This window comes from Oryzias melastigma, linkage group LG7 (genome assembly GCF_002922805.2).
Source record: "Oryzias melastigma strain HK-1 linkage group LG7, ASM292280v2, whole genome shotgun sequence".
Taxonomy (NCBI): domain Eukaryota; kingdom Metazoa; phylum Chordata; class Actinopteri; order Beloniformes; family Adrianichthyidae; genus Oryzias; species Oryzias melastigma.
The window spans coordinates 10,700,483-10,712,584 of NC_050518.1; the positions used below are offsets into that span (position 1 = coordinate 10,700,483).

General features: G+C 37.3%; 2 protein-coding genes across 2 annotated transcripts in view; one reads left to right on the top strand and one right to left on the bottom strand.

Moving 5' to 3' along the window:
* zgc:158254 (uncharacterized protein LOC791209 homolog) overlaps positions 1 to 11,403 on the top strand; it is a 12,501-nt gene extending 1,098 nt beyond the window's left edge. The window contains exons 3-9 of the mRNA XM_024294143.2: positions 5,091 to 5,278; positions 5,376 to 5,466; positions 6,092 to 6,254; positions 6,350 to 6,535; positions 7,429 to 7,519; positions 8,717 to 8,840; positions 9,760 to 11,403. Of these exons, the coding sequence (XP_024149911.1) occupies positions 5,091 to 5,278; positions 5,376 to 5,466; positions 6,092 to 6,254; positions 6,350 to 6,535; positions 7,429 to 7,519; positions 8,717 to 8,840; positions 9,760 to 9,974 (1,058 nt within the window). The 3' untranslated portion in view covers positions 9,975 to 11,403. The remainder of the gene's footprint in view (positions 1 to 5,090; positions 5,279 to 5,375; positions 5,467 to 6,091; positions 6,255 to 6,349; positions 6,536 to 7,428; positions 7,520 to 8,716; positions 8,841 to 9,759) is intronic.
* On the bottom strand, positions 1,313 to 4,606 carry LOC112159836 (secreted frizzled-related protein 5). Its single transcript, XM_024294144.2, has 4 exons — positions 2,768 to 4,606; positions 2,248 to 2,423; positions 2,090 to 2,176; positions 1,313 to 1,995 (listed from the first exon to the last, which is right to left on the bottom strand). Exons 1-4 carry the CDS (start codon positions 3,295 to 3,297, stop codon positions 1,676 to 1,678), a joined length of 1,113 nt encoding a protein of 370 aa, XP_024149912.2. The 5' UTR covers positions 3,298 to 4,606; the 3' UTR covers positions 1,313 to 1,675.
* Positions 11,404 to 12,102: the final 699 nt, after the last annotated feature.

Here is a 12,102-nt window from a genome sequence, read left to right on the forward strand (position 1 = left end):
TGCGGGCCGCAGATGGCCCGCGGGCCGCGAGTTTGAGACCCCTGCACTAGATGCTTTAGTGGCCTTTCATTCATAAATTTGTCTTTTAAAAGTTTACAACACCCGAATTACAACAGTGTTTGCAACTATTCTACTTTACTTTTGACATGCAAGTTCCTTTCAAAATAAAATACACCCACTTTAAAAATATCCTTCTGCAGCAGATTTACTTTAATTAAAAATGCAATGATGTCAAACATGGTGTTTTCTATTATTTCAATTCCTCCTTTTTTTCCTTTTACTATTGAATATAAATTGGTGAAGAAGCCCATTTTTAAATGGAATTTTACTTTGAAGAGCAATTATACATGTGTGCAGCAGATGATCAGAATATGGGCTTTAAACTTATTGGCTTTAAACTTATTCTAATAATAAAACACAGTCAAGATTAATTAACTTGAACTACACATTCATTATTTATTCACATTTTTAACATTGATCTTCACAGTGGAAGAGTAAGGGCCACATTTTGACTCCCAAGCTTCAGGTTGCAAACCCTTGGCTTATGGCGAAGTCTTTTGCAATTATATAAAATATTTCTTTTGTTTAGACCCTAAATATCTTAAAACAATTGGCAATCTTAGGAGAAAAAAATAGTTGAGTCTAAAGAAGTTTATGCTAAAAAGTGATTTCTTGCATGTTTGTAGCCTAAACCAGTGTTTACAAACCTTGCTTCTCTAGTAATGAGATACACCTTTTCCTTGATAAAAATCATAAACCACACCACCAACAGAAAATGTTAAAAAAAAATCTATGGTCTGTATTAACAATATGCACCAATTTTTATAAAATTGTCTTGATTAAGAAAAAAAACACCAAGAAAATGTTATTTTATCATCGTTCATGTTTCTACATACTCAGTGTGAAACTTGGGTGAATTTAATGTACACAAAGCTGATATCCTGGTAATGCTGTTGTTGTTTTTTTTAGACCAATTTGGTGAATTTAAATAACTTCCCACGGTTCATTTAAAAATCTCTCACTGCAGCAAATTATTGAAAAAACTCTTTTTTTCCCCCTGACTTCTTATTGAGTTTTCAAATTTAGCAATAGAAAACAAAGATAAACACAAAGAGGCTCAGACTCTAGACAAGCTGAACAAATACTTTGACAAAGCAAAGCTAAGTGAATAAATTAAACAGCATGGCAACCTGAATCAGAACCCCACCCCTTAATAAAGTGGAAATTGTTGCAAAGATCCTAAATGGTTTATCACGGATTCCAAAGTTTTGTTTTACTTGATGTGCAACTTGTATTTGCTTCTAAAGTTTCAAGTAAGTTTTGGAGTAAATACAACCTTATTTAGGATTTCCTGTTCTTCTTGGATCAGGGAAAGTTGTCATTTTACACTTGCATGATCACAAAACTATTAAAGGAAAGTTAACAAATACGAAATGTACATTTTCTAAGAAACATCTTTTATTGTTTTTATTTCATCCACTTCTGAAAATGAACATTTTTCACATTTGGTGTGCTTTTTTGTGACTATCTGACTGTATATCATTTTGTTTGTTATCACATTTTTGGAACTTATCAAAGAAAAAAAACAAGTATATTTACACATCCAGGGACATTTAAATATATCCCCCCAACAGTTGTTGTTTCACAAACAAACTTCCTATCTAGTGCAACAATTCTAGTTCCTGCAACTGTGATGTTTCCATTTGCGGGCAGCAGCCATTAGGTTCCTGTCTTGTCTGTGCCAGGCGTAAGCTTTGTTGACCACCAGGCGCTCCCCTTGCACTGTTCCTGTCACCAGGAAGGTGCCGCCTCGTGGATGTTGCCGTGTCATGTTCCTTACGCAGGTGGCGTCCCTCTCCAGCCACAGTTCAATGCGGGAACGAATCTGCCCTCCCCCTAACGGCCCCTGCTTCATCACATCCAGCTTAGTTGTCAACGAGAATTGAGACAGACTCACCGGACTGTGCTTGAGCCTTATCAGACGGAGTTTCACCACTAGAAAAACACACAATTAATGGGTGACTTTTATAGACATTTCAATCTGGCTTGTGAGGTGTAAAGAAATGATGAAAGGAATGCAGGAACTCACCAAAATCACTTTTACAAAAAGACTCCAGTATCTCTTTTGGCGAAGAGGGTTTTTCTAATTCACAATCCCGGCAGCTCGCCTGAGGAACTGAAGGAGTGAAACCACCAATTATACAATTTGTTGAAAGTAGTCAACTAAATGTGCCTGATGGTTCTCACCTCTTTGTCCATCTGTGTTGACTGTGGCGTTAGTAATGGAGGAGATGCAGACGAGATGCTCCGCGGGATACTGGTCACAGCGCAGGATTTCAGGCCAGGGGTAGCCGTAGCAGCTCATTATTGGTGCGCAGCTGTCCCGCACTGATTCACACAAGCTTCTGCAGGGCGATATAAACCTAACGAGCAAAGGATGACCTTTTAGAAAGCGGCTGCGGTGATCACATTAAGCTGCTTGAGCAAGTTGTATCATGAGGAGAATGCAAATCATCCAATTTAATAGAATTAGATTTTTCGTCGTATTATTTATTTAAATACAAATCAATTCATGTGAGAAATGGAAGATCTGGGAACTTTAAAAGGTCATGTTCATTTTTGCGGCAAACGCCAAATCCACTTTAATGACCCTTCAAGTTTAAATCTGGTTATTTCTTTTTATATGAACCAATAGTACTTATATTAAAAAGTCTTCATTTCTGTTGTTATTCTGGAATTTTACATTGGCAGCAAAAGCAAAACTCACCGATCCAGACAGATTGGAGCAAAGAGTGAGCAGAGGAAGCTGCGAGCATCAGGGTGGCACTCTCTTGCCAGTAGTGGTAACCAGCTGGTGCTCTGTTGCACCGCCTCAGCCAGAGACTCGTGGCCCAGCAGGTTGGGCATCCTCATGGTGTCGTAGCCGATGTTTTGACACAAGGCCATGTCTGACGGTATGGGTACGCAGCGGGAAGGGGTACGGGATTCCCACAGTCCTCCGTCCCTGATTGACAGCGTAGACCTAAACTTCGCCGTTGTCCCGAGCTCCGTCCACGCGGCGCCATCCTCTCCAATTGAAGCTGTTTTGGAAGCAGGAGCGTCACCTATTTCGACTGGACTGCTTCTCAGGGTACTTATCCGGTCCCCGTCTTTGTCCTTGAGTGCAGACTGAGTTCTAGCCTCTGTTTTTAGGCGTCCTTGCAGCCTTGACTTAAATAATGTAAAGTCAGGATTGGAGGAAGCGGAGGGTCCAGCAAGCCAAAGCAGGAACACCAGACAAGCCGAAGGGCGCAACATTCTGGTTATAAAATAAGTAAAAACACCTTTGTTGCAACTAAACAAAATTAAAAAATAATGGCGAAAGTTGGTCAAAACGGATGGAGCCTGACGGAACAGGAGTTATTATAGCAGGTTGCCAACGGACTTAAATATGAAGGGGTGATGGGAGGTCTGTGGAGCAGTAGGGGAAGGGGCGGGGTAACGTTGACACATTAAGAGACTTTTGTGTCACAAACGGATCTAGGAAACTATTTTTGTAATGCAAGTTTGGAAAGTTTACCTTTCAAGAGTTTCTTTGTCTCCAGTTTTTATTAATTTGCTTTTTTTACCCTCTTAAAAACTTAAGAAAACAACAGTTCTTGTGTAGGGAAGGCTTTTTATTTTCCAAATCTTATCTGAAATATTGCAATCAAATTGATTTTATTGACGGATTTGTTTATTTTTTTCTTTTCTTTTCTTTCTTAAGTGTTTTTCTAGAATCTACTGTTTTTGAAATCCCAAGATAACTGAAAATACGTCTAAAAATTGGAAATAAATTGGTTTATTTTATTTGGTAGGGTTGCTGACATGTAATATATATACAAAAACATAAATTAAAATAATTTCTGGAGAATATCATGCAAGCCTAATGCTTGTAGAGAAGGTTCCTGCTCCTGCATGGGCGTTTGTAAGTGTATTCGGATTCAGACAACATCTGAGGCGTCCTGCTGTGCAGTCATGGCCTTATTCCTGCTCCGACAAGCGGGTCACTTCCTTTCCGGGGGGACGAGGACAGACAGTAATGGGGAGGGAGAGGATGAGGGTTCGGTCGCTCCTCATTCATATTAGTTATTCAGATTAATGAGGCTTGACTGGATAATAGGGATTAACCAAGGATACGGTGTAAGAGACACGGGTGACAAACAAGGCCTTTACTGTACAAGATTCCGGCCTGCCGGAAGCCTTTCATTAGGAGAGGAAACGAGAGGCTGGGTGGATGAAGTGCTGAAGGAGAAAGGGGAGCACATGAAACCGGGGTTTGCACCATCACTCTGATCTAAACGGGTTCAGTTAGCGCTGTGTTTTACAGGTGTTTTATAGAAAACATGAACCCGGTAATAGAAGGATGAATCTAGTTTAGTTTACGGCGGTTAAATCAGAATGACCTCTGCATATTCTAGTTCTGTTATGTCGTGCTCACTAATTCCAGCAGAAAGTAACTCCTCAAATTCTTGTCTTTTGGAAGAGGTCCAGTGTTTTCATTCATTAAAACTACCTGTTTGTACCACACACGGTTCCCAGCTGGCTAACAGAAGGGAGCGGTTCACTCATTAGGTGCACAGTTTGTGTACACCGTCACTTGGGAAATACAGCCCTGAGTGCAGGTATTAATAAATCTATATACATATGCTTGGAGATATCTATTTTTCTGTTTTTTAATTTAATACAATTTCTGCAGAAATCTTATAAAAGTTTTTCAGTTGTTTTTCAACATAAAGTTTGACACACTTCTATTTTAAATTGGTGTCTTAGAAATCAACCTTGCATATCAATAGAAAATTGTCTTCTTAATCTACTTCCATCCAATCAGTTCCATTAAGATTCAGAAAGAATTCTTGTAATCACTGGTATAAATCTACATTTTTTTTTCTTTTTATCACCTTTTGGCTTTTTCATTTTTTGGGCAATTTATTAAATGTTTTTAATGGAGTAACAGTGACTCATTCAGGCTAAGACTATTGTATTTCTAAGGAAAAACTTGAGGTGAACACATTTTTTATTTCTATCAACCCCAACATTTACAGATCTTATGTTTTTTTTATCATTGATAGAAATCCCAGGCTTCCTGTCAGAAGAAGAGTGCCGTGTGGTGGTGCAGCTGGCTCAGCTCAAGGGCCTCACTGACAGCCAAACAGCATTTGGTCAAGAGGACTCCAAGCAGCCACTGCTTTCTCTCAGCACGGAAGAAGTCTTCAGTCTCCTGGACCTGAATCAAGATGGGCTTCTTCAGAAACAGGAGGTGACTTAAAGCTCTTAAAGCTTATGAGGAACAAAAATATGAAAAATCTTATTTGCTTTTTGCGGTTCAAAGAACACTATTGCGCTCTCTGTTCTAGATTGTGAGTCATTCCCGTTCTCAAGATGGAACTTGGTTGAGCCCAGTCAACCTGCGGCAAATCCTGACTGGTCTGGAAGCCTGTCCCACAGGTCTGTGTTTCTGCGGTGAATGTGGGTTTTTATATTTGGGGGACTCAGTCTTGTTTTCAAAAAGGCACTATTCAAGTTGAACCCTAAAGAGTTTACAAGTAATCTAAGACATCCTTGTTGTAATCCCAAAATATATTCTCAAAATTGTCCATCAGATATTCTGCAGAATTTACTTGTACTTCTTTATAATCGGAAAAAGACCAACGTCTCTGTGAAAGTTGGGAGGAGAGGACAGTAAATTATCGCTTCGGTTGCGTGTCCCAGTGAGTGGCAAACGAGGAAGAGGGGTGACACCATTTTTGACCCCTTGCCATTGTGCCCGGCCTTCTACCCCTCCCACTCCGGATGTACCTCATCCTATCTCATTAAAGCATGATTGTTTTCCAACTCCTTTTCCTTCATTTCCCCCCGGATGCCACGCATCCCACAGCTCCCTCCTCCACGCTGTGATGAACCCCCCCACCTCCTCTCCCACCACCTCTACCATGGCAGCCCACAGCTATTGTTGCAACTGGGATGTGTTCCCCTGGGGAGGGAAGGAGGAAGCAAAGGAGTTAACAAAAGAAAAGTTGTTAAGTTTGAATTGTAGTTTCATTTAGGATGTTTTTTTTTTGTTGTTTGGCAGGGACGCTGTCACTGGGAGATTTTAAGCAGGTTTTCGATGTGTCCCAGCATTCAGCACTACACCAAAGTGGGAAGCTCCATAGCAATTTTAAACAAAGAAACAAACATACCTGGCTGTACCAGGGGCCAGGCTCCCACCATGTGTTGCAAACACTCAGGAACAGGTTATTATTTCTACCTCCTCTTCCACAGTGTAACTTGCACACGTGCATTTTAAAGCTAATTAACTTTTTCTTTTTTTTTGTTTTTGGTTTCCCAGAATAATCAGTTTGTCCCGACTGCCCTCTCCGCTGGTGGAACTGAGCGAACCGCTGCAGGTTGTTCGCTATGAGCTCAGAGACTTCAGCGATGCTCATTATGACAGCAGCCCCTCCCACTCAGAGACCACATGCTCACACACACGCCTCACAGGGAATTCTTCTGCTCTCACTGAAGTCTCCTGCAGGTAAATTATTCAAATGTGTAATATGATTTAATCATAAGATTCAAACATAAATGTGCTTATTGAACCCATCCAATATTGGACCCGGTTGATTGGAAATTATAAAATAAAAAGAAGTGATCACTCTTAAGTTTATATATGATTTTTTTGTAATTTCAATTGTGTTTTATATATTTAGTCTGATTTTTAGTTTTTAAAGATGTTCCTATAAGGTTTTCTGTTCATGGAGTTTAGGAATCTGTCATCGTATATTATATCAGTTGTCCCCAAACTTCTGGACCTTGGACCGGGACCATTCCTTAGATAGAAAAAAAGAAATGCCTGCACCAACTGAGATTATTTCCATTTAGTTTATTTTCTGATCCTGAAGGAAGTTTTATTTCGGAAAACTGTTGGATTCTGTTCACAACACCCGACTCGTTCATGTGACTTAAAACGACTCCTTGCATGGCTACCTGGAATTGCTAAGCTAGTAGCCCAAAGCGAACAAAAATGAAACAATAAAACATATTTGGAAAGAACAATAAAGTAGCGGAATCCATCACACCTTAACAGTCAGACGTAGCTAAAGCTAGCATCCGGTTGTTAGCCTCCACTTTGACGTTAAACGGAAAATCTTCACCTCAGTTTAAACTAACCATAAATATTTTACAGAGAATGAAGATTCAATCAAATAAAATTGCTAATTTGTGGAAACTTCTACAAAGGGATATTTGAGAAATTTCGTACAGCAAAGCTAGAAACTTTAGCACAGAAAATGTTCCTTTGTGTTGGAAAAAAAATACCCAATGACATATGTAAAGACAAAATATGGTAATCACAGCCTGGATTCTATGGGGAAAAAATCCTGAGCTGCTGACTTGCTTTTTTATTGTTCTGTTTTATTATTTTGTCAGGTATCTAACCGCCTTGATCTACCTCAGCTCTGTAGAGGATGGAGGTGAGAGCACCTTCCCTGTTGCTGATAACCGGACCTATGATGAAAAAGTAAGTGTTTTATTACAATCCACTGTTTCAAAAAAATACAAAGAAAGAAAAATATTTTTAAAAATAATCCAAATATTAACAGTTTTGTGGTAGGATAAGCAAAGCGCAAAAAACAGACACCCTTTTTCATCACGTTTAAAACTTTTACACTCCAGATTTGTTATCAGATTCATACACAATTTCACATAAATGATAAAGGATTCTTTTTAGATTTACAGTAGATTGTAAGTATATTGAATATAATCAATAAACAAACCTCTTCAGTGTACTGTATGCATTATACACGTTTATTTAATCATGACTTTCAGCTCTAGTAAATTGGAATAAGGTTTTCCTCATGTTTCAAGCCAGCCGGTCTCATTTAAACCTCCAACATCCCCGACCGCTGAATAATTTATCAGCATCATGCCGAGATCTGAAAGCTGACTAATGAAGAGAGCAAAGGATTGCTGATGTCTGAGAGTTTACTAATGAACTAAAAACATATCAGTTTTAATGAGCTTTATGTTATGAACACAAACCATGTTTGATTGGGAAAATCGACAATAAAAATCCCCCAGAATTCCTTTCTATTGGCAACAACAACAGAGATTATATAAATTTAGAAAATCTATTTTTTTAAACTTTTCTAGACCTTTTTTTTTATTTTTTATATGTACTCGGGTTTTCTGCTTCCTTTTATGCTTAAAAAAGTTACTATTTAAAAGTAAAACTATCTTGATCCTATTTCGGAACATACACTATTTATAATGCTCTCAAAGAGAAAACCTTGGGAATTGTAAGAGCAGGAATGTTTGACAGAGAAGGAAGTTTCTGCTTTATACCTGCTGTCAAGGACTGGGATAGAAATGTTAGAGTTCACACTCCTTTGCTGTCTCAGGGAATGGAATAAATCTCCATCGTGTCAAACACTCATCCACAGTAATGCCTTGCCTATTATGTGACAAACAAAAAGGGTTAATAAATAGATTTTCAGTTTCAGATGAACATTTATACCTCAAACAGAATTTATCTCCTTGTGTTTACATGAACATGTACTAGTAAGTAAATTTAAACATTCCATGTAAGAGAAACATAGAATATTATCCCAATCTATTTATGTAATCAGTGCTTTTGCTAAATAAATGATAAAAAAGTGGACTTTTTTTGTTGTAAATATGCGTTTCTGTGTTAAATTTCTTTTTATTGTTGTTTTAGGCATTGATCCAGGATGGAGTTGACTTGACTGACACTCAGCAGACGTGCGGTAAAAGTAATCTGAAAGTAAAACCTGCGGTTGGAACAGCCCTTTTCTGGTACAACCATCTCTCCGATGGTCAAGGTAGGAGGAGAAAGGAGTTAGTTTTATCATTTACACTATTACAGTATATTAATAAAACGTTTCAGCTGAAATCTGCGTTGTCAGCCTTTACTGCTAACTTTTAGGCCTAATTCTAGGGAAGTTTCATCATTTGAGTTTTTAATTGAGTCTCATTATCCGTCCATAGAGTATAAGTAAAGGTTTGTGTTTAAATGTAAAATAATTGTAAAAAGTTGTAAGCCATATTTGGAAAAACTTTTTATATCTAACTGAGAAAACAAAAAGCGGTAATGCAGATGTATACATTAAAAAAAAAAGAAAAGAAAGTTATTTTGTGTTTTAGAAATTTTCAGAGCGTGTAGTTTAATCCTTTTTATAATGTTGCTTTATGTCAAACTGTAATTTGTTGTTTTGGCTGCCAATAAAAAAACTAAATGTGATGATGCTAAGCTAAATGTTAGCATAGCATTATTACAAATAAACTTACAACACACAGAGCCTGTTTTCTATTCTGTGATTTTTGTACTTTTTGTTTTTAGCACTTTTGGAGACAAATTTGATCCTGTAAATGTGTGAAATGAAGCTGCTACAATAATTTTACAATGGATGAGAAGCATGTTGGTGCTTAAAAGATCTCCAAATTTTAAAATTCTCATTCATGAAACTTGACAATAATGCAAAATAAAACTTAATTTGGCCTTAAAAACATTTTTTATTCTTATAATCTGGATTGTAGGAACTAATACTTCACAAATTGTAAGGGTTCTTTCGTTTTGTATGTTTTGTTTTTTTTGGTCAGGTTCTAAATTTCCCTGTCAGTCACACCTGTTCCAGGTTAATTATGACTCACAGCTGTTTTCATTTCAGTTAATTACCCTGAGACAATTTAAGTTTATGGTTTAAATTAAGTTTTTGTTGTTTTGTTTTGTGGATTTCACAGGTTGGATGGGTGAACTTGATGAGTATTCCTTACATGGCGAGTGTCCAGTTAAGAGAGGAGTGAAGTGGGTGGCCAACAGCTGGATAAACGTGGATCCAGATCACCAACAACAGGAAAGCTACCAAAGACTAGTAGCTCAAAAGTATCGCACCAAATCTGGCTTGGAAGACTACTATCAGTCTGTTTCACACACTGACTTCCACCAAGATCTATAGCCAGACGTTTTCAGTGTGTTTGCTCACATGCTTTTTAGGTAATCAAGGTACAATCTGTTTTTCAAGTAAACTGGATTCCTTAAATGTCATGTATACAGAAACCTTGTTACTCCTGTGCGTGTAAACCCCCAAATGGTTTCTTTTCCTCTTTTAAGTGCATGCAAATTCACACATTGATACAGCATTTCTAAACTTTACACCTCTGAGAAAGTCTATTGACATTCCAGACAATACAGTTTGCACAAAACAGTGTTGCATATCATCTCTTTTGGGTTTAGCTTTTCATTATTTTTTGTTAAACAGCATAAAAGGAGCAGATTTATGACAACATGAAATAAAAAAAGGAAGTTATTGTTCTCTGAAGCTGAGCTCCATGAATGTATGGCAAACAAAGAGTAACATGGACTCCATCATTTAAAATTAATAGTGCTGCTATGTCAAGGAGTTCATCTAGTCACTGCCTTCTTTATACACTGAGCGGGAATTATATAATAGTTGTTGACATATGAAGGATATAGAACATCTATGAGAAGGATCAGTTTAACAATTATTTTAAAAACTTGTGTTGGAAGCATAAAAGTGAATCTTGGATGGCTCAATGCATATTATTTGGGAAGAAGTTGATGCTGGTTCAAATGATTCAAAGGGCATAATTTTTAGGACTGCTTTAGCATGTGTAGTTGCATTCCAGTTACATTTTCTGCTGATGTTCAGCTGCAGCACTTTGAGTCTGGCTATTTATTTGCATGTGACTTACAAATGAAGCATTTACCTAAAAACTGTTTCTGATCTTTCTAAACCCTTTTTATTGAAATGTTATTTCTTATAGAGGGGACTGTTTTGCAGCTGGATAATATACTATTCCACAAAGCACAATTGACCAGTAATGGTTTGGGGAGCACAACAAACATGTGAAGGTTTGACTTGCCCCCTCAGAATGCATGAGCATTTGCAAAATAGACACCACAGCACAGCTGCAGTGTTCTGGTGAGGGTTTATGTACTCTGTTATTCATTTATTTTTAAGCCTGTTGTTAAAACTATGTCATATTAGTCACATGTGAATGTAAAATGTATGTCAAACCTTGTTTGCCACCTTTGTTTTTGCTTCCAATATTATTGAGCTTCTCATTTCTGTGTTTATTTATTAAGATGTTGTTCCTTTTTTCTTTGCAGAAGTCAGGAGAGTTATATCAGAATTAATACAAAGCCACCTATTGGGATTAAATGCAAATATAATATTTACAGTAATGTCTTTCATATCATGAATATTTATTGTCTGAAACTATTTATGAGTGTTATTTATTACCACCTGGTGATTTAATTTATTATGTCTATTTATAACAGCTTGATGTTGCACTGAATCTTCTGTTTGGTTGTGCTTGTTATATGTCATGAAATAATGTATAAAGATATTTTTTAATAGTTGAGTCAAGCTTTTTCTGTCACTTGCAGGCACACAGAACGGCCACTAGATGTCGCCAAATACACTTCTGTAATTCTACTAGTCGTGCCTTGTCTGTTTCTTCTAAAGTGAAACGAGGATCACTGAAGTGAAAGTATAAACACTACAGTAGTAGGCGTTATAGTATACTATACAAATACTTTTTTGTGCTGGCATAACATAACTGGCAGAGCTAGACTCGAGGTGTACACTGATACTTTGAACACGTTTGTAAGGGTTGTGCAGCTTGAAAATATTGTTGTGTAGCTCATTAGTGTAATAAATATATTTAACTAATGACAAAAATAATGTTCACTAAAGAAATTAACATTTGAAAATGTTAAAAGACACTAAATAGATTGGAGGATCGTTTCAAGGGCTTTTCTTAACATGATGTATTTTGAATTAGTAAATGTTTACTGTTTAAGCACTTCATACATTCTACACATCTGGTTATATTTATTATGTTTATTTCATGTAAAGATCCACTCCAGCTATCTTCTGATCTAATGTAGAAAAGTTTCTAATGATCCTTTACTTTTGAATATGCAGTTTTTAGCCATGTTTTGTTGAAATTGTTTTTATCGGACAGTTTCTGCATGCAGGACTTCAAATTCACCTCTGAGTTGTGGACAGGTCTGTTGGCAGGAAGTGAGCCTCTGCTGATTTCCCACCGTCCCTTTGT